The following is a 27023-nucleotide window of genomic DNA, read 5'->3' as shown; positions in this document are numbered from 1 at the left end:
ATCCCATGCAATGGCATAACATGTTGCCCCCTGAGAGATGGCCGAAGAATGTTAGCATGGTCAAGAAACCGTGCTGCAGAACATGACAAAAATTGAGGGTTAGAAACGCTTATGGCGTGAAATGTCTCAGATAATCTGAGTGTAGGAAGAAAATGGATGATTGGACAGCCATAATTTGCTCGGGATTAAAAAGGTAGTTTGCAGTTACTTCAATAAAGAGTAAAAACAGTAGGACCTTTGAGCAAGTGGAATCTTGCGAGACCCAAGAACTTAATGCTATGAGGATTCCGGGGGCAAGGGAGAACATAAGTGCCTTTTACCAATGATGGACACTAAAATAGTTGTCAAGGATGATAATAGAAGTAGGAGAGCAGACGCCTGTATACAGAAATAGCTGATGGGAAGTGGATCAGGTTTTTAGTGCCTTTCTACCTACTATTTAAATATCCTATTATTTGCAAATTACTTTCTTTATCCAAATGAAAACTACATTTAATGAACCCTGATGTTTCTAACAAATGCTACAGGTGTTGATGGTACTTAAAAGATTTACGCCATACAAGCTGGCTTTACAATGTAGTTGTTTGGAATTTGGGTTACTGATACGGACCAGGAATGAAAGAGGAGAAACAATTACACAAATGCTTTCAGCTGTAAGCGCTACTATTTTAGAGGAAGGATTGCCATTGTGTAGATATCTACACAATGCCACTTGCTGTTGAAATGGCCCTTTATGTTGGTGAAGGCAATAGGCTGCGGTGAGCATGGACACTGAAAATCCAATACTAGACTAAGAAGTAAAACTAAGGACTATTTCCCCTTCCTTTATTTAACACCTTAGTGGTTTATCACAGGAGGAGCTATTTAGGTATTTATATTGAAAAGGACTAGGGCAGCAGAGCCCAAGTCCAACTCATCCTACTAGGCGAGGCAACTGATGAGCTTACAAATAGAAGATGAATGATATGTTTTTATGTGGCCTTTTGGCACAGTGATACTGCAATTTTTTCTAGATTAGATCTTAAATCGTGATCTTCATAAATAGACTTATATAAAATTGCACTGTAAAGAGTAAATTATGTGGGGTGCTCTACATATGAGTGCTAATGTGTTGTTTGGATTATTAGGCTTAATTTCATGTGCCCTTCTGGTATACATTGGGTGATATTTGTGTGTTTTTTTTTTATTTAAACTGATTATTTTAAGTGTTACACAACACAAGATCAGTTTTCACGTCACTAAGGTACAGCTATATAATAACGCATATACGATGTTTATAGCCAGGTTTCTTCCTCTCGTCCTGATTTTGCTTGGAAAAGTATTATTGCAGATATGAATATGTATCAAGTTCGCTAATATTGGTTCACCCTTGTACCTTTCCTTCTAACCATGTCTAGACGAGAGGTCACATTGGTTTATGGTGTAGTTCAAAACTGTAGTAAACAAGTCACCTCCTCGCTTCTCCCCCTGAGCGTGCTGTGGCTGAGTCAATCTTTTATTGCAACGTAGGAAGTGGTACATTCTAATGATGGAGGGTAGAGACCTCTGCAGTTACACATTGTCTAGGCTTGAAGACCCCCCTCCAGCATCTCATGCCAGAGAATCTGTGTGGCATTCCTTATAGCAGATGGATGTGTCATATACAGTCTCATTGCGTATCTGATGTCTTCTCAGAGGATGAGGAATGTGGGTGTTTCAGCTTTGTCACCAATGCTTCCCATGACCTAGCGGCCTCTATGGATCCTCGACATCTTCTGTTTTCTCCTAGTCGTATGGCCCCTGCTCAATGCTCCCAACGTATAACTTCTCTTTTCCACATTGGGTGATATTTGTGTTGTCCAGTTGTTATATTCTGTAGTGCTAAGTGCGTGCAGTGTGGAATACTGCAATGTTGGCAGGCATTCAAACTTTAATTTCCTGTATATTTGGAATATCTTATTGGGGAGTGTGGGTTTATATTTGATGTTTTGAGTGTTGTATCTAGAGTCTGTTGTGTAAATTAAGATGTGTAATGGCAAATATTTGTAGAAGTGAAGCTGGAGGTTTGTAAGTATGGTGTTTGTATGTGTTACTGAACATGACATTATTCATAGTGGTTTTTTTTTGTCTCTGGGTCGTGTGTTGGTGTGCAAGGGTGTTAAGGTGTAAGGGCACGATTTAGGAGAGATGCCAAAAATCAGTGTGCCTCTTTTCAAAACTGGTCTGTGGTCAGAGGGCTCTGGATAGGTCTGGCGTTGCAACTACATCTTGTCACAGAAATGCATTAGACCTATTCTACTGTACATGTATGGGATTGCATAGATTGTTAAATAACAATTTACTTAAGGTGTTTCTCATGGAGAACACCAACCATGTAAGAGGGCTCAAATTTGACATTAGTCATAGAGACACTGATACTTTGCATACCACAGAACTAGAAAAAGAAACAGTACAGGAGGAGATCCATTCCCCAAAATCGAAAACACAAGAGCCCTTAAGTCTCGATAGAGAGGTAAGGCTGCACGAGATTAGATCAACACTCAAAGAGGGGTGCCTTTAAAGGTTGGTATACGTCTCCCACCGAAGTTGGCATTCTTCATCGTTGGGGAACCTCCTTGCACCATAAAGCCTAGTCATGGTGCGGGCCACAACCCCCTTACTGAAAGGGGTTCTTTAATTGATAGGAGGGTATCTACTAAGTATTCAATGTAAACTGAAAGGCGTGGTGAGAGATGCAGTGCAGCAAGTGAGTGAGTATAAAACTAGCTACAGGGTACACCACACATCTTTATTCAGGCAACTCTGTGCTAGGATTAAAAACGAAGGCAGACTAGCACCGCAGGGAATATTAGTCTTACTTGTGTTGCCTAAAGAACGACATGTTTCAGTGAGTGACCCAGTGGGTGTTATTGCCTTTGCCGGGATCTGATTATTGCTAGTGCACAGAAGTGTAAACCAAATTGTATAAGAACATTTTCTTGAAAAGAGTTATATATACAAAACCAGTGATCCAGTCATTACGGAGTGGTGGATTCACCGGTAGTACCTGTTGGGAAACATGAAAAAATTAAACAACCAGTGATTAATTATTTCGCAAATTGTGTTGTGCTGTCCAATAAGCCTAAGTTTCATAAATATAGTTGAAACTCCCATTAGTGCATATGCTTCTCTAAATCTCTTAAGAAGTAAAGCAACACCAAGTGTGACTCTGGCTTGCCATACAAAAAACCCAAATGTTTGGACATTAGTATATAGAGCACTATTATGGGGTGTCTACAAGGAGGCACTTACCTGCCGCAGTCGGTATCATACTTCAGTCACCCTAGGCATGGGTGCTCAAAGGACAGTCTGGTTTAATCCGCGTGATAGTCAGAGGAGACATACTTACAATCACGCAAGATAAGAAAGTATGCTACCATAGTGTAATAACAGTGAGGACGAAAACTCTTTAAAAAACAAGCATTGGCATAGCCAATAGGTCTCGCAGTTGTTAGAGTTTGAGCCATTGGCATTGTAAATGGCACTGCCTTTTATTTGTGTTGGTTTTTAAAACGTAAATAAAAGGCATTGTCAATTACAATACCAATAGGTTTAACTCTCGCAAATGCAAGACCTATTGCATTAGTAAGTTGTTGGATGCAAAGTTACCAGACAGAAACCGCCACAACATTTCCAACAAATAATGCACTGCTAACCATGCCTCAGAAACAATCCTGCAAACCTACATTCAGAACATGCGCCGTTGTATGCATAATAACGTAAGAAGGAAAAGTGGCCGGTGGATATTGGGAGTGCATTCTCTGCTTTGGGGGTAGTTGGGTTTGGCGTCTGCATGCGGTCAGGTCGGGGTGTGCTCATGCTCGAGGGCTGCCTTCCAGTGGTGCGCATTGAAATGCAGTGCGTGCATCTGCCATCGACCGGGTGGCCCTGGGAATGAAGTCATCGCTGAGTGCAATGGGTGCACGCCCCGGGATTATTAATGGCCTCCACTCACACTGCAGGCAGGCGAGCTGGGTGCATCCGTGCAGTCCGTGCATGCCACCGAGTGGGGAGAAACATGCAGGCTCCCGACAGAGAACACTTGGGACACAGGGGTGCCACCCTAGCCCCCCCAGCACTGATAGGGGAAACATACCATGTTGTAAACATGAGGAGAGGAGAAAAGAAATGCGACACGGCGGGCAGGGGAGGGGGCTGGAGGGGGAGGTGTGCTGGGAGAGAGAGTGGGGAGGGGGCGGGTACAGGGGGCGGAGCAGGGAGAGCGGCAAAGAGGAGAAAAGAAATGCGACACGGCGGGCAGGGGAGGGGGCTTGAGGGGGGGTGTGCTGGGAGAGAGAGTGGGGAGGGGGCAGCAAGCTGAGATGCGGAAAGACGTGATAAAAAAAAACAAGAGAAAAGCAAACTTGATTTGAGGCACTTCATCGGCAATTACTGTTCAAAACAAATTGCGACGAGAGGAAGGCAAACACTGAAGTCGTGCAAATGTTTAAAATAAACAAGACGGAGGTAAGGAAGAGAAGGGGAGGGGGGAGGAGAAATGCGACACGACGGGCAGAGGAGGGGGCCGAGTTAGAGAGGCCTGAGGCAGAGCGCACCATATGGAGAGGGAGGGGGGTGGCAGTGGGATGGTGATTGATGGGTGGGGCAGTGCTGGGGAAGCCTTTGATGTGGCCTGGCGGCCGTGGAGAAAGTGCCCTGAAGAAATGCGACACGGCAGACAGGGGAGGGGGCGGAGCGGGGGTGTGGGAGGAGTGCGGCTGAGGGAAAAGACATCCAGGCGGCTGGGGGCATGTGCACGCGCTTTTAAGCTCAATGCACATGCGCATTGAGCTTAAAAGTCACGGGCACTGCAAGGAATCGCCACGATTCCTTGCTTCTTAGTTAAAGCTTGTTTAAGCCGCAATAGGCTCGCAAGCTCGATGCGCATGCGCATCGACAGGCGAGACCTAAAAATCCACATGATGGTTTTGGACCGAGTGAGTCTGTATTCGACTGGAGTGGCAACGAGCCCTGCAACTTGATGATAAATCAATCTGGGCACTATAGCTATCATAATATAATATGTAATATGTAATACATAATATGTCATGTATACTGAAGGTTTGTTTATATGGCTCACTAGTGACAGTATTCTCTTAATGTGAAAGGCAAAAGCACGCCTCCTGGATGACGTCGTAAGTGGTAGAGACATCCCAGTTAAAGAGCAAGGTACACAGCGTGATAACTACCAATCGATCCATGCAACTGATTCTCTCATGTTAGTCTACAGGAGCAAAATGTCCGAGTGACAGCCACACTCGTAAATGTCCCTGACTTAAAACTTTAAGTATGGATAGGGAAAGCAATACTTTCAGATAGTTACGCCATCTGTTGTTCAGGTTACAGTCTACGTGCACGAGTGAAAGATAGTCGCTGTCAGGCCTGCATGAGCCTCATGTGTGGATTCGACCGGGAAATGCTGAGGTTATGCTGCTGGCAGTTCAATTTGTAAATAGTTTGACTCACTAAATTCATAACCAGCAGTCGGACGTCCACACCGAGGAGCAGGAGCCGCTGAGTTGGGTGGTTTAGGAGTGAGTATTATGCTGCGTCCAGGTGGAAGGATGTCACTGCTTCCTGTATGTCAGTGGCATGCCGGGAAGTGTAGTCTTCACCAAAGAAACGGCGATCAAGGGGAGATTTCTCGGACGACAACATCAGCAATATTCGTTCAAAACTGGAGAACATGTAGCAACCCACATAAGATGTATGTATCGGGGGGAAAAACTAGAAACGCCATAGACAGTTATCATATCGTCTAGCATCCAGGTCTTAACTGCTACCTGTATGTTAGTCTCATGCGGGGACTGAAAAAGGGAAATGTTTTCGAATCGCATCGTTGACACTAATGGTTCACTACTCCGAAACATGTTTAGGAGCAACATATATATCCATGTCCATTCTAAGATATCTACAGTATCCCTTGATACTCCTAAGTATAGTCTAAGTACTACCATACCAGCATGTAACACTCGCTGTAACCCCAAAGAACTTCTTCTTTTTATTATACCATGTACCAAACAAACAGCTACCTGTATCCATTACAGCATGTCTGTTCTGCCACAGGACACTATAAACTTACAGTTCTCTCATGAAGCCTTGTAATTATTATTTTCCCGACAATACCACATCCCCTGCTTGCTATCCGTATTCATTAGAAGTAGTGAGGGGCTAGTTAATATGATAATTGCCAATAGTGTTTTTAGTTCTTCCAGATATATATATGCACCTTATATATGTTGGTCCTTAAAATGTTCTGGAGTACTGCACAATTGGTGTCAACAGTTTGATTAAAAAACATTTCACTTTTTGGCGAAGGCTACACTTCACAGCATGCCGCGAACATACAGGAAGCTGTTACAGCCCGGACACTAGTCGATATGATAATTGACTATGGTGTTCTAGTTCTGTTTCCCAATACATGCACCTTATATGGGTTATTACATGTTCTGCAGTTTTGAATGAATATTGCCAACAATGCTATCCGAGAAATCTATCCTTGATCTCCGTCTTTTGGTGAAGACTATACTTCCTGGCATGCCACTGACCTACAGGAAGCAGGACGTCCTGCCACCTAGATGCAGTATAACACTCACTCGTAAAATGCCGCCTCAGCTCCTCTGTGTGGACAGCCGACTGCCGGTTTTGAATTTTGTGAGTCAATTTACGAATTGAACTTCCAGCAGCGTAACATCTGCCATTCCCAGTTGAGGCCACACATGAGGCTCACACGGGCCTGACAGCTCCATCTTTCACGACCACTCGTGCACATAGGGACATTTACGAGTGCGGCTGTCTCTCGGACATTTAGCTCCTATGCACTGACATGAGAGCATCAGTTGCATGGATCGATCGGTAGTTATCACGCTTTATACCTTGCTCTTTAGCAGGGATGTCTCAACCACTTATCACGGCGTACATGAGGTGCGCCTTTGCCTTTCTCGTTGAATTGATACTCTCACTATACAGCGAAATAAATAAACCTTCGCTACACAGGACATACCATCAGCACTAGCCCCCAAATTCATTTAACATCAAGTTCCAGCGCTTGTTTGCTACCCTAGTCGAATACACACCCACAATTGAACCACAACCATCATGATGTTTTTTTATGACAGAGTCTTGGTCCTCACTGTTATTACACTGTGTTGCCACACTTCCTTATCTTCCGTGATTGTAAGCATGTCTCTTCTGACTATCACGCTGATTGTAAACCAGACTGCTCTTTGAACACCCCTGCCTAGGACAGCTGAGGTTGATACCTGACAGCGGCGGGTAAGTGTCTCCTGGTAGATACCCCAAATAGCGCTCTATATACTGGCTTTCACAAATTAGGGGTTTTGGTACGGCTAGAGTCACACTTGGTTTTGCTTAACTTCTACAGAGATTTAGAGAAGTATATGCTCTAATGGGTGTTTCAACTATATTTATGAAACTTAGGCTTATTGGACAGCACAACACCTATTGTGTGAAAGAATAAATCACTGGTTATCTAATTTTTTCACGTTTTGCAACAGGTACTGCCGGTGAATACACTAATCAGAAATGACTGGATCACTGATTTTGTATATGTAACTCTTTTCAGGAAATGTTCTTTATACCTTTTGGTTCACACTTCTTTGCAGTAGCACTAATTAGATCCTGATGAAGGCCATGACACCAACTGTGTCATGGGCCAAAACATGTTGATCTTTAAGGAACACATGTTTGTTTAATATTCCCTGCCGCCCCAGTCTGCCTTTGTTTATATTCCTAGCACAGAGTCGCCTGAAGAAAGATGTGTGACGAACCTTGTAGCTAGTTTTATACTCATCCAGTCACTTGCTGCACTGCATTGCTCACTTTGCCTTTTAGCTCACATCGGGTACTTAGTAGATACCCTCCTCGCAATTAAAACATCCCTGAGCTCCTCCCTCTCAGTGATGGGGTTGTAGCCCGCACCATGACTAGACTTGATGGTGCTAGGAGGTTCCCCAAGGATGGAGCATGTTACTTTTGGTGGATGGATGAAACCGTCCATTAAAGGGACGTCTCTTTAGGTCTTATTGTTTGCTCATTTAGCCTTATCACTCTATTTAGACCAGAGGGTTTTTGTGTTTTTGCTTAATTGACCACCTCTAGCCCCCATACTTTGCTTTTCTCTCCATTCCCCAAAATGCCATAGCTGTGACCGGTGTCAAATTGGGGAGTGGCCATGGTCCATTTTTTATTATGGTTAAGTCTGTCTAGGCTTCCATGGATCATGGTTCTAGCAAGGCTTCTGTTGAACCAATGCTAAGGTGGGCTAAGGTTGTAGCATCAAGGCTTAGACATCGATGGGCATGGCCATGTCTCTCTTAAGTTTTTATAAAAGATCTAATTTCCTCTTACAGATTCAAATGGCCCTTAAATCTCGTTTTTTATTTCTTTGGAACAGAAATCATGTGCCGACCAAAGCTTTTCGATCATAGATTCTGAGTGTGAAGGCGAGTTTGAGAAGGTGAGAAAGTTCAATAGTGATCAGAAGTCTTCAGATCAGCCCACAGTAAGCTAATTAGTCATTCCCTCCTTTTGTTGCCTTTCTTCTTTGTGTTTGGTGGACAGTATCATATTGACTAAGTGACCATTTACGCAATCGTGGGAAAATGTCTGAAGAATTTCCTCCTCCTTTCCCCTAAATTGGATCCTTTAGAAGTCTGATGCTAATTAATATTCCATATACCTCTTCTTAATTGTCATTTATTTATTTGGATTAGAGAGTTGCGGCGATGAGCTGTTCAGTACCAAAGTATGAGAGGGAAAACCAGTTTGAGAAGGTGAGATAACCAGTGAGTAATTAAAAATGTGAAATTAATTTAAAAAGAAAAAAAAAGAAGCTTCTTTCTTAGCCCACCTTCATTCTTTGCACTTTTAGCAGAGCATTCCATAACATTCCGCATAGCTGAGAAGATACCCTGGGCTAAGTGCTCATTAAACTGGATTTGAATATGTATCCGAACAATGTTCCGCTTCTCTAATTAATAGAGTCTTAACAAATAAAAGTCATTAAACCACTTCTAACCCACTCCTTCTTTCTTTATTTGGATTAGATGCCACCTGCATCCCAGAGCTGTTTGAATACAAAGAGGGAGAGGAAAGGCCAGTTCGATAAGGTGATGTAATAGCGAGTGAGCATAATTCTAAGATTAGTCAAAGATCAGCTCTTCACTCTCTTCCCCCTTGGTTATTTTTGTTCTCGGTTTTGGATGGATTTTCCCAGAACGGACAAGTTGTCGCATTATGTGTGCTCTTTTTCATGAGTATCTATTCCTCTTTATCCTCCACACTTAATCCTCTTGTCTATAACTTCTATATGAAGCAACAAGGTCAGAATAGGACCTCTAATATGTTTTTTGTATTTGTTTGGATTAGTCCCCACCTGCATCTCCACCCGGTCCTATTATAAAGAGTGAGAAGACAGACCAGCTTAAGAAGGTGAGGCAGCTAGTAATGATGAAAAGTCTAAGAGAAGGCAAAGACAAACTCTTTTGCCACTTCCTGTCTTAGTTGATTTTACTCTTGATGATTTGGGTGGAGTGTACCATGACGTTTGGGGTTTGGATTCCCTTATAAGCGTTTTTTTCCCTAAAATACAGCACACGTGATCAAACGTCCTGGGGTAGTGTACCCATTAACTTGAATTTTAATATTTATCAGAACGATTTTATGTTTGCTGACCCGATACCCACCCAGCGTTAATGTTTGTAGGTTTTAATGTAACTAGTAATAGTCTTATATGACCACTTATAACTTTCTTTTTTTCCCGACTCGGATTAGACACCTTCTGCAGCACCGAGCTGTCCGATTATAAAGTCTGAGAAGGATGACCAGTTTGAGAAGGTGAGGTAACCTGTGAGTGATCAATAGTTCACACATAGTCAGATGAGCTCTTCAGTTAATTGTCACCCTAATAGTTTTTGCTATTTGTGTTTCTGGTGAGGTGTTACATAAAGTTTGACTTAGCTAGGAGGAGGCACAGGGGTTAGTGTTCATTAACGTGAATTTAAATATGCAGAAGTACAATCTTCTACTTGTCTGCTTCACCACTCACCAGTCCTAATCTGTGTAATTAATAAGAGCCATATAGATCTCTTATTAATCTTGTTTTATTTGTTTGGATTAGACGCCAGCTATGGCAATCAACAATCCGTGCTGTCCAATTTCAAAGAGTGACAGAAAATGCCAGCTCAAGAAGGTGAGATGACTATTCAGTGACCAAAAGTCCACAAGCAGTCAGGGATAAGCTCTTTTGTCACTTTGAAACTTAGCATTATTTTTTTTCTGTCTTGGGTGTGAGTACTCGGTGCTGATTGACAATGATGATGAGGTGGATATAAAGTTCAAGAGCCCACTAATCCCTTTAACGCTCCATAATATTTGGCATTGTTGAACAAAATCTAGGGCCCAATACTGGGAATTTGAATGTGTTATCTGATTGAGTAATAAACCAAATAGAAACCTGCATAAACTCTTCTTTGTTTCTTTGGAGCAGACACCATCATCGTCTCAATACTGTTCATTTGCAAACTGCATCATGAAAGAGAAGTGGGCAAAGGTGAGAAAACTCCTGAGTAATCAGAAGACTGAGACAAGTGAAGATAAGCTCTTTCTCATTTTAGTTGCCTTTGTGTTTCAGTGGTGTTTTTAAAAAAATGGAAACCTGCCAAGGCATCTTTAACTCTGAGATTATCACCATGAACCTAGGCGCGTCTGTACAATTGTCTCCCTTGGCTGTCTGAAAATTCTTTGTTCTTTTTGTTTCGGACTAAAAGTGTATGTAAAATGTGGGTGATATACGGCCTCATATACAAAGTGAAGGGTCCGAGGGATAAGTTTAAAGACCGTAACGGGTTCAATCCCCCTAATTCTGATACTCACAAAACATAATGGAATCCATGGACTAAGAAACAACGTGCCTCTAGAAACAATTCTGAAGACACCAGCAGCCTAAGGTGCTGACTATTGTTAGTTATGTCAAAGAAAACAAAAAGATGCAGAGAAGGTGATCAATATACAAAATAAAGGGGTTATCAAGAACCACCCCGGGATAGCTGGTGTCTCATCATTACACATTCAAGTGCCCAGTGTCGTCATCTGGGATTCCAAACAACTCTCTCATGTCCCTCCTGGATCCCAGAGGGGAACAGAAAGAATGAGTTGTATCCTCTTGTGCGGTTCTTACAAAAGTAAAACCGATACATAAGGGACTGTTTTTATATTTTTATCTGAAATATTTCTTAAGTGCAGTGCCAGAAATTTTTTAAAAAGTGTGATTTAAAATAGGATAGACAACAGAGATGAGGTTTGTAGATAATCCTTTTTTTACAATCTCTAATTTGTTTTCCTGCTTAAAACCAGTGTGAAGGTGAAAAAGAAACCGCTATGAATTAATCAACGGTCAACATATTTCAGCCACTAGGATGATTCTCCCTAGCTTTCTTCAGGGCCTAGACAAACACAACTTTGTCACTGCTTACATACATACAGTTTAAAAGCTGCTATATCAGTATGCGGATCCTCGATACAAGCATGATGCATTACCACATCTGAAAAAATAAGTGAGGGTGAAATACATCTGCATCTAATACTTTTGCGACATACTTTTTCTTTGGAATCGCAGTGGTAGAAGAAGATATGCTTACCATTGCTTGTCAAGGACTAGGCCTCACCTCTCTCGGCACCAGCTCAAGTTTTGAAGAGGCCCCGCTCCGTGGGTTAATCATAATCCAAGAACAACAGTTCATGGAAAAAACATCTATGTATGGTTGTAGATATATTCTATGCCATCAAACCATTCATTGTTTTTTTAAAAAGACGGGCATACTGTTTAAACTTCATAGCTACAGTCAAGGCATACCTCAGTTCTAGCAAAGGATCACAGAATATCAAAAAGGAGCTTGTGTACAAATTAACTCTGTATATGAAATTATGCTAGTTGAAGTTGTCATAATAAGAGATTGGCACTATGTTCTGTCGCAAGTTTGGAAAAGAGGAACATCCCATCCCTGAGCCAATAGTTCCAGTAGTGACCTTAGTCTGCTTAGACCAGAACAGATCATTCTCCAGTATAGTGGGGTGTCTTTCATAGATTCACATGCCTGAATCATTCCCCGTCGTCGGAGTGGGAGTCCCACGGTACATAAAAAAGCAATAATTTGTATATCAGAAACCAAAACCCTTGGTTATAACCAACCAGGAAGTAAAGTAGCCCTAAGCTACAGTGTAAAAAACTTCCACACTCATGACTATCCTAGTCATTTTGTATAGACCAAACTGCAGCCAATCAGGCGCCAGCACCCACCAGAATGTTCTCCCCAGAGGTTCAGGCTCTCAGATTTTCTATCGCACGTCATGTGAAGGGAGTCTCCCTGAGCTCTGCTCAGTACTTATCAACCGGACTGGTTTTTCTACCTGTTTTTGGAATGTCTTCTTCAAAATCTTTCTTCAGATCATGTGAGTCTTGTGGGAAGCTTAGGCTTTTTAAAGAAGATCCCCACAAAAAATGCATTTATTGCCTGTATCCAGTCCATGAGGTAAAGGATTGGAAAATCTGCAGAACCTTTCCTCAGAAGACCCTCAGAGACAGGGAAGGTCGTCTTCTACGGTGGTTACATAAAATTAAGGACCAGGATAATCCGCTTTCTGAGGTAGGAAGTCTGGCTTCGTGGTCTTCTATTTCTTCCAGAAAGAGGAAGATTGAGGAAGAGGTATCTTCTCCTGGGGTAAGGTGTCGAGAAAAGCTAAGGATTCTACCTTGCCTTCCTCCTCTACCGCAAAAAAAGGCTTCTCCACCTTCCAAATCCGGACTTAATACGCCCCCGAGAAAGTCTGCAAAGTCTTTACCATCTAAAAGACTGTCACAGAAAATTTTACCTCCGAAAAAGACCTCGTCGATGACTGCATCGTCGACTGCTTCTCCGTCGACGATTACCGTCTACAGTGTTTCCTCCACGGCGACGGTTTTTTCTCATCGCCAAGACCTCAGATCATAATGTTGTCGGCTTCTTCACCGTCGACGATGGTCGCAGTTTCAGTTAGACCCATCTCGTCGACGAAGATACTGCCATTAAGCGTCGACGCTCCTTCGTCGAAGACAAAAAAGATGTCGTAGACAAACGCATCGTCGACGAAGCTTATCCCGTCAACGGGTTCCTTGTCGAAGATCACCTTGCTGTCGACGACCTCACCGTCGATGAGAAGTCCATCGTCGTCGACGGCTACATCGTCGACGAGAATTCCACCGTCGTCAACAGCTGCACCGTCGACGAGAATTCCACCGCCGTCGACAGCTACTTCGTCGACGAAGACTATATCATCGTCTAAGACTTTGTCGTCAAAGATTGCCTCATCGTCGAAAACATCGTCGATATTGATAGCCCCGTCAACGAAGCATACAATATCCCCGTCGACGATACCATCGACGGTGTGTCCTTCGACGCCTCTTCATTCATCATGTACATATATGCAGGTTTGGTCTGCTGCTCCGTCTGCTGCCTCCTTTACCTCACCGTCGACGGGGGCAAAGAAGAGGCTCTACTCTAACGCCTCTATCACCATTGAAGTTGGCTGAGCAGCTTCTAGACTCAGAAGAGGATTGTGATCCGCAATCTGACGAGGATGACCAGTTCCGGGCGGCCATACGTCCTTCAGAACTACTGATAAAGTTGCAGGAGGAGGATCAGGAGGAGGAACACTTTCCTGAGCCTGTAGATCAGACCCCTGCTGCGGTACCAACAGCACAGATGCCGTTCGACCTCTTTAACAATCTACAATATATGTTGAACGACTATTACTGCCGGTTCCCTCCATCTGAATCGGCAGTCGCTTCCTGCAACAGACATGCCTCAAGCATCACAGAGGATATTGTTTCTGGGAGCCACATTAGACACTCGGCTCACTCAAGCCTTTGTCTCAAAAGAAAGACAACTCAAGATTTGCAACATGGCCCTCAGCTTTCCGCAAAAAAGAGTACGTTTCAGTACGAACGTTCAAGTCATTCCTAGGGATGCTAGCATCCTGCATCCCTCTCATACCCAACTGCCATTTTCGGATGAGACCTTTCGTAGAGGAACTCAACCTCCAATGGGTGCAGGTCTCGGGGTCGTACGATGACAGGATCACCATAACTTACCATATGAGAGAAGCTTTTCTTTTGTGGATTCAGAAGAAATCCCTGCAAGTACGGTGTTAATTCCTGACGGAAATGCCAAGGTATACCATCACCACGGATGCTTCCCTAGAAGGATGGGGAGGCACACCTACAGGAAATGACTGTCAATGGAAAGTGGAATACGCATCAAAAGAAATGGCACAAAAATCTGCTAGAGTTGAGAGCCATTTTACCGGCCTGGAAGTCCTTTCGAACGGTAATACACGGGTCCACAGTTCTAATCAAGACAGACAATACAACAAGTATGCATTACTTGAACAAACAAGGGGGCACAAAATCGGCCCTTCTTTCCGGGCAGGCCTAGGAGATTTGGAGTTGGGCTCTAGATCACAGGGTAAATCTTTCGGCAATGCACGTTCCAGGAATGTCCAATGTGCTAGCGGATTCTCTCAGCAGAACTACAGTGTCCAATCACGAATGGGAAATCCATCAACTGACAGAGTCTTTCGAGGGTGGGGTCATCCCGACCTGGACTTATTTGCAACAAAGTAGAACCACAAAGGCCCGTACTGTGCAAGTTGGATTCCCCAAAAGGACGCATGCGGGGATGCACTTTCGATGAACTGGTCTCAGATATATGCATATGCCTTTACGCCGATTCCTTTGGTTCCCAGGGTCATCCGGAAAATGAATCCGCAACCATGTCGCCTCATCCTCATTGCGCCCAGGTGGCCACGCCAATATTGGTTCACCGAGCTTCTGCTTCTCTCGGAGTGCAATCCCATACACTCCAACCAATACCGAATCTACTGACACTGCAGAAGGGTCAAATTTGTCATCCGGACCTGCCTTCTTGAAATTAGCAGCTTGGCTCCTCAGCACGTTGAATTTGCCCATCTGAATATCTCATGGGATTGTCAAGAGGTTTTAGCCAGTGCTAGAACGCCTGCTACTATTAAGACATACAAACTTAAATGGAAAAGGTTTTGTGCCTGGTGTCTCACGGCCAATTTACATCCACTCCATGCTAAACCAGAACAGATCTTACTGTTCTTTCTTCAATTGGCTAAATCAGGCTTGTCTCATGCCAAACTGAAGGTGTTTTTGGCAGCCATTTCCAGGTTCCGTCAAGATGGCTCTAATTCTCTGTACTCCACTAGAATAATTCAACAATTCTTCAAAGGCCTGTTCCGAATGTTCCCTCCTGTTCGGCGTCCACCTCCTTCCTGGTACTTAAATGTGGGGCTCTCTCAACTCATGCGTCACCCCTTTGAACCTATTTATAAAGTGGATCTCAATTTCCTTTCCTGGAAGGTCTTTCTCCTTCTAGCACTGACATCGGCACATAGAGTTAGTGACATTCAAGCATTCACCATCAAGTCTCCGTTTTTACAGTTTACTACAAATTCAGTGGTGCTGCATACCAATCCGAGCTACATGCCTAAAGTTCCTTCCGACTTTCACCTTAATGAGTCAGTGATTTTAAAAACATTCTTTCCTAATCTGCAAACGGTACCGGAGAAGGCCTTGCATTCCCTGGACATCAGGAGATGTCTTAAATTCTATCTTCAACGAACTGCTACATTGCATAAGACAGATCAGTTATTTGTATTATTTGCATACGGAAGGATACGTCAAGGATACGCTGTATCTAAACAGACCATAGCCCGCTGGGTGTCCTCATCAATCAGTCTCTGTCATCAGCAAGCAGAAGGCCATTGCAATCATTGCCAAGGGCGCATTTTACGAGAGCGGTCTCCTCCTCAACAGCCCTTTTCGCTGGAGTACCTCTCCATCACATCTGCAGAGCGGCAACCTGGTCCAGCAAGCATACCTTCACCAAGCACTACCGCTTGGATGCTGCCAGCGATGCAGATACTTCAGTGGGACGAGCAGTGCTTCGCAATCTTTTTAAATAAGATGAGCCTCTGTTCTCCCTCCTCCTCTGTGCTCTTTTAGACCCTTATTTTACATGTGATAATTGTTTGCAAAGCATACGTATGCTCTATGATACAAGGAGCGTTTATGAGCAGGATGGTGTGTACTGCTATCTACTCTGATTCAGGCATGTGAGTTTATGAAAGACACCCCAATACTGGAGAAGAACAATAGTTACTTACCTGTAGTCTGTGGTTCTCCAGTATTGGTGTCTTTCATAGATTCACATGCACCCGCCCACCTCCCCTCAGAGGCTCCTCAGGCGATAGTGTTGGTTTCACTCCTGTGCGAGAAAATCTGAGAGCCCGAGCCTCTGGGGAGAACATTCTGGTGGGTTCAGGCGCCTGATTGGCTGCAGTTTGGTCTATACAAAATGACTAGGATAGTCATGAGTGTGGAAGTTTTTTACACTGTAGCTTAGGGCTACTTTACTTCCTGGTTGGTTATTACCCAAGGGTTTTGGTTTCTGAAATACAAAATAATGTTTTTTTATGTACCGTGGAACTTCCACTCTGACGACGGGGAATGATTCAGGCATGTGAATCTATGAAAGACACCAATACTGGAGAACCACAGATTACAAGTAAGTAACTATTGTTCGTCTGGAGTTCTCTAAAAACCATTTATTAGACTCCTTATAAACCTTTAAGCATTCATTGCTGAGATTACAGCTTACCTTGAGAAGTACTCTTGGCGTGTAAATGAGATACCAGACGCGATTATTGAAAGACCGGTACAATTACCGATCTTCAGTTTAGCGTCTAGTTAGAAAGGTATTGCATTACCATATACTGCCCCATTCTTACGTCCTACTGTACATGGGGTCCTATACCGGCAAGGCAGAATTCATACTAATAGCATCTACGTTGCTATCTATACTAGGTTCGCTCTCACTCCCATTATAGACCCGTAAAGAGGCACCACTCCCACATACCGGTTATCGCGTAAATTTGTACGAGGACCAAAGCCCTCACCTGTTCGTCGGTACATCCAGGTAGAAACTTCACTGGAGTGGAGATACCCGACTCCTGGGCAGGCGATCTTTATGTTTGGAAGAATTCAGGTGTTGCAAATTAACGTGCATAGGGCGCAGGTAAATGACATCATGTTGAGAACTACAAGACTGCCGAGATACCGCCGGGAATTGTAGTTCAATGTCAAAAAGTTAATCTATGCACGATTCTCGCAAAATAGACTAAGTATATAGTCCATTCTAATTTGTTACTAATACAGTGACTTCCCGTGTTTCGGCTTCGTTTTTGCCTACACTCGTATGAACAGCAATTATCTCTCGATGTGGTTAATTTTTTATTTTTAACTACGCAATATCAATATGGGCTGTTAGAAGTTTTTTGGCATGTTGTTTACATCGGAAGGGGGACAGTAAAACGTCTTTCACATCCTTTCCGTGTCTACACAGTCTGCTTGGCTGACAGCGAATGTCGATAGTGATATCTAAAAGGACTACCCGCTCGCCTTCTTGCTGCCAAGAGGGGTAGTGCAGTCTCGTGTTGTGTATATCATATTCACATTGAGTAAGTGTATTGAGTATCCACTCTTATTTCACTGAATGTCCAATCTACACCAGATGCCTATAGGTACACTAACCATGTGTCATCCAGCTTCGTTTAAAACTATTGATCATCTTTTGATTTTGTTTTATATTCGGTGCATTGATATTCAGTAATACATTATGAGCTTGCACCGATGTCTGTCATGGCAAATGTCTAAGGTACTCTGCTTATGATGATGTATTATGTGTGGATCATATCAGGGGGTAGTGTTATATTCCACATGTCTATACTTTAATCTGATTTTTATTGGCGATACATCTCAAGGCAGTGAACAGTATATGGGTATTCCAAAAAGTGTCTTACTGTAAAGGATTTCTCAAGTATTTCCCAATATCTATTTACATCATACGGAACCTAGTCCGAGATTAAGGATTCTAGTTGTCCTGTATGTTATTTATTCATATGTCTGGGCAGGTGTCAAGCCATAGCCCAACCTTCCGATGTCTTTCGATACCACAGAGTTCTGTTGTATTTGTCAAGAACAGTATATGCAGAGTCACTTCTGAAGGTGTCTTCATCTCTTAGAGGGTATCGTCATCTCTTAGAGACTACCACTTCATCTCTTAGAGAGTGACATTCAGGGTATCGCATCATTTAAACCAGTAATATCACTCGATATTCTGAAGACCCATTGTTGTTCTTGTTGGAATAAAAAAGTGGAGATATCACTGATATGTGATGGAATAAAAGCTTTTTCCAATATTGTCCACACAAAATCTTCTGTTTTGTGATCTTTCTAAAAAAAAGTCTTGTCCGTTTTGTCATAGTTTTTTGCAACTAAAAGTGCTTTTGTGTTCCATCATATGAAGTTTGACCTTTCTTGTAGTCATGCCTACGTACTAGCAATTACAGGGGCATGTGATCAGATATATGAGGTTCTCAGTGTTGCAATTTGTGAAACTTTTCTGTATCCAAGGTTTCGGACTTCCTATATCGATGGATTTAGATTGTCTCGTTTGGGCACATACAGCATAGGAACCACAAGGAAAATGGCCCTGGACATTTGGAAGAAACCACAATGTAGCTTCTTTATCTTGCCTTGCACCTCGCGGTCGAGTGTGGACCAACATATCTCGCAAGTTGGTACTTCTCTTCAGAGAGAACAATGGTAAAGGTATCTTGTCCAAGCAACTGTTTAGGATACGCCAATGTTTCCTAATGCTCTTCTGGATGTTATTTGTTAGAGCACTGAAAGTGTGTACAAATTTGAGATGACCCAGAGGAGGTTTTGCTGTTGGCAGTGCAATAAGAGCTTCCCGGTTATTATTAGTTTCTCGTTTCTTGGCTTGTCTGATCAATTTCCTCGGATATTTCTTTTCTTCCAGTTGTTTCATAAGACTTTTTGAATGCTCTTCTTATTGGTGCAAAGTAGAGCAATTTCTCTGCACCTGTAGGAACTGCCCATACAGCAAATTTTCACGGAGCGATTTAGGATGTTGTCTGTCAAACCACAGCAAAGAATTGCGTGCCATTGGTTTTCAATATAGTTCACTTTGTAGGCCTCCCGATGTGTAAAAAATTGACAGATCGAGAAAAGCAATCCTTTCTTTGTGGGCCTCTACTGTAAATCCTAGAAAGTTATTTCTGCTATTTAGCCAATCCTTGAATCTAGCAACAGATTCCAAAGTGCCCCGCCATACAACTAAAACGTCATCAATGTACCGCTACCATAAGCGGATTGATTCAAAGTATGGATTGGATGCAGTTAAGACGTGTTCCTGTTCAAATATATGGACGTACAAGTTGGCCAGGCTGGGCGCAAAAATGCTGCCCATGCTAGTGCCAGACACTAGATAGATAGTTTTTTCATATTTGAAGAAATTGTCCTTCATTGCCAATAGATCCAAAGACATTATGAATGGGACTGGCGTTTTGGAGTCCAACTCAGTGTTAGTCAATATTTGGAAGATGGTATCCAGAGTTTCATCCTGCGGTATGAACGTATAAAGTGATTCGAAGTCGAATGACACCAAATCTAATTCTGTGTCAAATTTGACGTCTGGTAGCAGATGTAATACGTCTTTGGTGTCTTGTAAATACGTAGGCATGGTTTTTACTATGGGTCGCAAAAAATAGTCCACAAAAGTGGTCAAATGCCTGATATGGGCCTGCCAGCGGGGGATTGGGGGGGTCCTTTGATTTTTATGAACCTTAGGGAGGCAATAAAAGTAAGGCATGACCGCGTGACTAGTCTGTAAAAATAAGGCTTCTTGTGCCGTGATCTAACCAAGTGAAAGACCTTCTTCCACCAGTGCTGTTATAGTTCTTTTCAGCCGCTCTGTAAGGTCTTCTTTCAATGGGCGATGGGACTTTGTGTCCGAAAGCTGGCGCAGGCATTCTTCTCTGTATGTCGTGGTACCTTGAATAACGACGGAGCCACCTTTATCCGCTGGCTTCATTGTTATGGTTCGATCTTCAGTTAGGGTACGTATGCCCAATTGCTCTCTTTTAGGAAGGTTACAGAATGGAACCTTCTTTTTTTCTTTACAAAAGATAGATATTTCCTCTTGAACTGCCTTATCAAATGAAAGTACTTTTGGAGGCACACTTGTGATGGCGGGGGTTGAAGATAGAGCGTTTCTTAAGACCTGTGTTCTTGTCTTGTATTTGGTCAGGTGCCATTTCTTTGTCACTGAAAAAATAATGTAAGCAAATCTTACGAAAAAATTGAGCCAATTCGCAGTTAAGCTGGAAACTATCTCCTGGGTTAGTCTCTACAAAGCCTAGGCCTCGATTGAGAACTCGCATTTCATCTTCCGTTAATTGTCTTTGGCTTTGATTCACTATCTAGCTCATTCCGCACTGGTTCCTGCTTGTCCGCTCTTCTTCGTTTGACTCCTGGTCCCCATATATAGAATGTTGTTGGTTGGTTCCAGTGCACTTGAGCATTTCTTAGTTTGCCTCTTGGTCTGCCTGGGCCAAACCCTAAAAAAGACTGGTCCTGATAGTTTTGTGGATGTAATTGGAATTGTGGTATAGGAGACTGAAAGTGTGGAGGAGGGAAACCCTGAGGCGTTGGTGCCACCATTGTTGGAATTGTGGTGTAGGTGTCCACCTCGCCAATTGGCCCTATGATATCTTCCTCGGGCCCTCCCTCAGAACTGTTGTCTATCATCACAGTAGGGGCTTCTCCCTCATTTGAACTTTCTCCTCAACTGGACCCTGAGTAAGAGGAGCCATACAGTCTCCCTTTCTTAATGAATTCAGGAGGAGAATAGTTATCGCTTGCATAGGGGTATACAACGTCAAGCTTAAAGCGTGCCAGATCTTTTTGAAATTTCTCAATTTTTGTCATTAATATGTTGTGTTTGAAATCTTTGTTTGTCTTATTCTACTCGTCTTGGTTTTCTAGAATAGGGTACTCGTGATTGTAGCTTCTTTTGTGAGAACCGCACAAGAGGATACAACTCATTTTTTCTGTTCCCCTCTGGGATCGAGGAGGGACGTGAGAGAGTTGTTTGGAATCCCAGATGATGACACTGGGCACTTGAATGTGCAATGAAGGGACACCAGCTATCCCGAGGTGGTTCTTTCTAACCCCTTTATTTTGTCTATTGATCACCTTCTCTGCATCTTTTTGTTTTCTTTGACATAACTAACACCAGTCAGCACCTTAGGCTGTTGGTGTCTTCAGAATTGTTTCTAGAGGCACGTTTTTCTTAGTCCACTTATTCCATTGTGTTTTGTGCTATAAGACCTCCTCAAACTCTATTTTGTTTCTTTGAAAAGTGTGGCCTTTGCTCATTTCTTTGGTTTTGAAAAGAGGAGAATATTTCTGGGGCATAATAGACAAGTGGTAGCTCTTTTAAATTGGAAGCAGAAGTGAGTGCTACAAGTTTGTTTCAAAGTTTAGGTCGCAAGGACCTACTAAAACTACCTCAACAGCAATCCACATAGCATTCTGTGGTGGATGGAGTACTTGGTCTACAGCATAGATATTTGTTTATTATTGGGAATAACCAGCAATGGTCAGTCTCGTCATTAAGCCGTAGAACAGTGGTTAAGATGTGTATGAGGCTGTTGGAAGAGTAGCAGTTAGTGCTTTTTCTCACATCACCAGCAAGTTGGTTCAAGGTGATTGAACATTACAAATTAGATGGCTGATAATTAGTATGCTTGTAATTGGCTAGTGTGTTTTCTTTGGACATAAAAGCCTGCTCTCAGTGACATACAACTTGTTTTAGATACCTCTTCCTCTACCAACTAGTTTTTAAATACCAGTTTTGGTAAGAGCCCTTAAATGCTGAAAACCTAGGCATTATTATCATTTTGTATGCTCATTGATGATTTTTGGGCCTTTTATCCTCAAAGCAGGCTGGGTGCTGGTGATGAACTACTATGAGAACTTAGTTGGTGAGGGTGCGGGAACCTCATGAGGACCATGTCCTCCAATGTCAAATCTCGGTGTAGTTTTGCTTTCCACCCTCATGATAGCTGGTTTGCAAAGGTACTTAACATTCTTAAAAGCTAGGCTTTGGTCAGGGTTATTTAATTTCATGAGATTTGCATTAGTGATGCCCCAACCTTGCTAATGCCAAACCTTAATGTAATTTGTGTACTTGGAGGCATAGGGCAGAGTAACTGAACATAACCCATTGTAAGAGTCAGACACTAAAAACATCTGTTTTAATGTTTGCTGTCCTTAACCAGGTTTTATCACTTGAGGAATTAGATGTTACAGAGGGACCATTGATGGAAGAAGAGAGTGGGAATATAGTTTAATGACATAATAACAACAGTAGGAAGTAGGGTAGGCAGGACACCCCCAATGAGTGTCCCTTGTAGAGTGTCCTAGTATTCCAGATTCCTAATAACAGAGTGTAGTCGCCATCAGATTGTGTACCTGTTAGCACCTGCATGGATCTAGAGATATATTACAGCCTACATCAGGAAGTTCCTTAAGGATGTTTTTTTCAATGTCTCTGCTTATACATGGGCAAAGCCTGAAAAATCTTTCTTCTCTTGAATTTGGTCTATCACTAATCATTCTCGCTTCACAACTCAAAGAGCGTGTAATTGTGTGCTATCTTTTTTATGTGATGAGTAGATATATCATGTTGAAGTTCATTGACTCATTTCAGTCCTTGCGAAGGTAACAAGGAGTTATTGTGGGTTAGTTTGCAGGATCACAGTATCACTGCTTTGTCAAAGCTGTTAATAGATCAGTAACCCTTTGCGAGCAAGTGGCCTACAGGAGGCTGTAAAGCAGGACACTTTTAATACCCACATAAAAAATGGTTGAATATCCAAAATCTAGGAACATGCTTTGATCTGGATCTATGGCCTGGGTACCGCTCTTCCAATCTCACAAGGGACCCACCTAGTTGTAGTTCCTGATTGTGTGAGGATTTTGCGTTATTTTATCCACTAAACTTTGTTTAATTTAAATATTATAGTTACAGAAAAAGCTTGAAGACTTGTCTTCACCAACACTTAATCATCTTTGATAGATGTTAAGCTATTATAATAAATTCATAACTCATGAGAAAGAAATTGCATGATAATTTTTCAGTTGTATCCTTAACATTTTTTCCATTCGTAAATCTTTGATAGGTGCCACAACAAATGAACATTAATGCTGTTGATTCGTTTTTATTCACTTGTAATTGCATTTGGGCATAGTTGCATAATAAGTCAGATGATTTCTAATTTAACAAAAGTAAAACGATTTCCTTCTTTGTATTCCTGGGCAAAGCAAAATACCATGACTTTCTTCCTATGCAGCCATAGTTGTGCCACCTATCAAGCTAATTGTTGAACCCCATGAGTTCTGTGGTTACAATAATGAGCCCAAAGTTTTATAGCTGAAAAATAGTTTGAGTTGGTATTTCTCAGACCAATGAGGTTTCTCATTACTTCTGTATAGTGCAAGTTGTGTTTGCTTATTTATAACCAAGGCATGTCAAATGTTGTGGCTGTTCCAAAGAGATGGTAGAATTTATTTTCTCTGACGAAAATGTTGCTTTCTCCTCCGTATATCCAGTTTTATTTTTTTGGCAAACTATTTGTTATATTTTCCTTCCTTTGTCATACTTGCTAAGCCATGATGGAAATTTGAAGTAAAGTTTGGTCGGCAGTGTGAAAGAACGGACTGAGCAGGGAGGATGCGGCACCTGGTGGGGCCTTCAATAAGTAACTAGTAGCGTACCTACTAGATTAAGCCTGCATCTTGTTTATCTAAGAGCACTGTCTCCTGACCTCTGTCTCCTAAGAGAGTGTCTTCAGTTGTAACTCTTGTGACAAAGTTGTGTGCAGTATGCATGCCTGGTACTTTTGATTGAGTGCCATGGAGAGTGCATTCGTAAATGTCCCTGGTCCTGCAAGAGGGTAAGTGCAGTATCTGGTCCTGGGAATGAGTACAGTAGATTTTCTGACATTAGTAAATGTCCCTGGTCCTGCAAGGGTTTAAAGCTGAGGGTGAGTGCAATGTATGTCCCTGGTCCTGTGCTTGAATGCAGTGGACAGGGAAAGATTATTAAAATACGGGTGCAAGCACATGTCGGCGGTCCTGCAAGGATTTGCAGTAGAGGCGGAGTGCAGCATGCTGAGGTCTTACTCTGCTCTTTTGTGTGGTGGAGGTTTGTTGAATCTAGTGTTTTGTTGTATGTGGGCTGGGTGGCTTTGCACAAGTGTGTTTTCAGAATTGTGTGGATGGGTTTGCATGCCCTATTGTGTATCTTCACTGGACGGCTGGGTTGGCAGTAAAAGAAAATGGGCTGGGGAGAGAGGATGCTGCCCCTGGTGGAGCATTCACTAAATGACGTATAGCCTACATTCTATTATAAACTTACAACTTCTTCATATACCTGAGTTGGCTACTCAACTCCTGCCTATCAAGAGAATATCTTCATTTGCAACACTAATAAGTTAAGGTTTTGATTTCTTTCCATATACACTAGAATGGCATTAACCTTTGTTCTACTCATAATTTCCCCTGAGTTCCAGTATGTATGTGATCAGAATGTTCTTGTGCTTACTGATGATGAATGTGAACAAATCTGCATAAAATATTCCTGAAACAAAATTTGTCAACTAAGCTTATTTTCAGATTTATATAGCTCATGGTCACAGAAGGTACGATGGGTTCTGTTATCTTGCCTCAATCAGACAAAGCACATCCTCCAATTTGTACAGCACATTGTAGTTACTCCTGCTACAATATATACCACTGCTAATTAGAACTGAGCTTTCCATATACCAATCAATCGATCAGCTTTTGTATAGAATAGCACTGTCACCCCTGGGGGTATCTGGGAGCTGTAGTACGAGGTCTCCAAAAAGGCAGGTCTTGGGGAAACGGTAGGAAGAGGGAAGAAACGACCAGAAAAAACAGAGGCTAGAAAAATGAGCGAGCAGAAAAAGGCAAAAAACAAAGTGCAGAAAAACAAGCAGAAAAGATAAAACTGCTGAAAATCGAGCAGAAAAAGGCAACAGAGCAGAGGAGGACAAAACAGGGCAGAAAAACGAGCAGCAAAGTCAAAAGGCAGAAAAACAATTAGATGAGGGCAAAACAGCACAAAGGCAGCAAAACAAGCAGAGAAGGCAAAACCTAGGACAGAAAAACTAGCAGAAAGGGAAAGCAGAGAAGAAGAGGTCAGAACAGAGGACTGAAAAACGAGCAGGAAAGGCAAAACTGGGTCAGAAAAACGAGCAGAAAGGCAAAACAGAGCAAGAAACGAGCAGAGGAGGCACAAACGCAGGGCAGCAGGTAGACAAGCAGCAGGGGACAGGGGACTGCGGGCTACCTGGACATGAGAGCTGTCACAGGGGAGCTGGTACGAGGACTTGCCAGTTTGAGTGAACGTGGAATCATTATAAGTGTCGAGTGATCACCAAGTGCAGTCAAACAAGAGTTGAACGCTCCAAAAGCAAGACATGCAAGTGTGGGATGATTTTCAACTTAAGGAACAAAGATGTGGAATGGGCACAAAATCTAAGTAGAAGAGTGTGGAATGATTCCACAATCCAAGCAACAACATTTTGAGTGCTCTTGCTACTTAAGTGCATAATTTTTTACTTTTCTTTTAAAGGACAAGACGCACCCAAGAAACCTGATTCCAGAGCTCTGTAGGCAGTTCTACCACCTGGGCTGGGTAACCGGGACTGGAGGAGGAATCAGCATCAAACTCGGGTATGTAACCAAATGAGCGTCGCTTTCCCCAGTTTATATAATTTACTGGTTAGTGTTAATGCAGCCAGTAGCCGCTAACTAGAGTGTGTTGAAAATAAAAAGGATATTTTACCAAGGGAGAATGTGAGTGCTGTGTACTGCTGCCTCAATTGTCAATGTGTTCTTTAAAGACTAGAAAGGTGAGCTTTGCATGTTATGTACAGACTCGGTTGCCAAGTCTAGTCTGCTTAAGTGTCTACCATACATTTCCTAATGGAAGTTACATCAGGCCGGTGCTTCCACCAACCACACAGAACTTCCCATTGTACCTGTGTTTCTTCTCCTGAGAGGTTGGAGAGGCTTTTGATTTTATGTTCTTTAAATACAAACCATTTGTAATCCAGAATTAATAAAACAGTAGTGATGTGAAAATCTGTGGTCTTCACTTCAGGTTTAGAGTAATTGTTGAATTAAAAATACTACATGATGGCGGCAATTACGCAATCATTTCAGCATCTTCCCCTGTGGTCTTGTCACCCGTTAGCCTTAAATAAAGTTCACCAGGATCGTTCTTCAAGAGTGAGCTTCATTCAGCTGAATTGCATGGAAGCTCCTGCAAATGCCTGACCAAAAACTAAGCACTGTCAGTTGTACCTTCATTCTGCAATGGAAATTTCCTTTAGCTGTTCAGTTTTCAGTCATGACAAACAGATGTGAATTCATTATACAAGTAACAACTTCTTCCTGGTGCACTAATAACATTTGTTAAAGAGTGTCTTCTCCTGTAGCTGCAGCTTTGAGACATAGTTGCAAATGTCAGAACAAGAACATCATATCTCACTTCCTAATCGTCTCGTGCCACCCGGAGCTGAGCTCTGCAAAATGCCCTTAATAATTAGTCTCTGCAGCTCAGGCGTACATTAGTGCTGTAGTAATGCATGCTCGTGAAACAAGCAAGATGGAGTAGTTTTAGTTTTTGCCTTTGAGGCCAGGCGCACACTGTCTTCAGCTCAGAGACTGATTGAGGAAATGTAGTCACACATATCTGATGCCGGTGTTTCCTATTTACTCCTGTTGAGATGGCCTGCTAATCAATTTATCTTGCGTAGATAACTACTGCTTTAATCTTAGAAAGTTGAACACTTTCATGCTTCTTTGTTCACCAGAATAATACCACAAGAACTGGGGGTTACCTCTAATCCAAAATTGTTTACAGCGTGTTTGGTCCATGCAAATACCCCTGTGCCGAGATACT

The 27023-nt window shown here is 42.5% G+C and overlaps 1 protein-coding gene across 6 annotated transcripts in view; it reads left to right on the top strand.

Annotated features, from left to right (window-relative positions):
- Positions 1 to 27023, top strand: part of APIP (APAF1 interacting protein) — a 420872-nt gene that overhangs the window by 87142 nt on the left and 306707 nt on the right. For 5 of the 6 annotated variants that reach the window (XM_078684314.1, XM_078684312.1, XM_078684313.1 and 2 more), the window contains 8 exons: positions 8435 to 8497; positions 8754 to 8813; positions 9087 to 9149; positions 9409 to 9471; positions 9814 to 9876; positions 10160 to 10231; positions 10529 to 10591; positions 25689 to 25789. In XM_078684314.1, coding sequence (XP_078540440.1) covers positions 8435 to 8497; positions 8754 to 8813; positions 9087 to 9149; positions 9409 to 9471; positions 9814 to 9876; positions 10160 to 10231; positions 10529 to 10591; positions 25689 to 25789 — 548 coding nt within the window. The remainder of the gene's footprint in view (positions 1 to 8434; positions 8498 to 8753; positions 8814 to 9086; positions 9150 to 9408; positions 9472 to 9813; positions 9877 to 10159; positions 10232 to 10528; positions 10592 to 25688; positions 25790 to 27023) is intronic. The other variant, XM_078684318.1, reaches the window with a different exon arrangement.

The sequence above is a fragment of the Lissotriton helveticus genome, chromosome 3_2, assembly GCF_964261635.1.
Source record: "Lissotriton helveticus chromosome 3_2, aLisHel1.1, whole genome shotgun sequence".
In the NCBI taxonomy this organism is placed as follows: Eukaryota; Metazoa; Chordata; class Amphibia; order Caudata; family Salamandridae; genus Lissotriton; species Lissotriton helveticus.
Note: the sequence above shows the minus strand (reverse complement) of the source record. Positions and strands in the feature narration are given on the sequence as shown.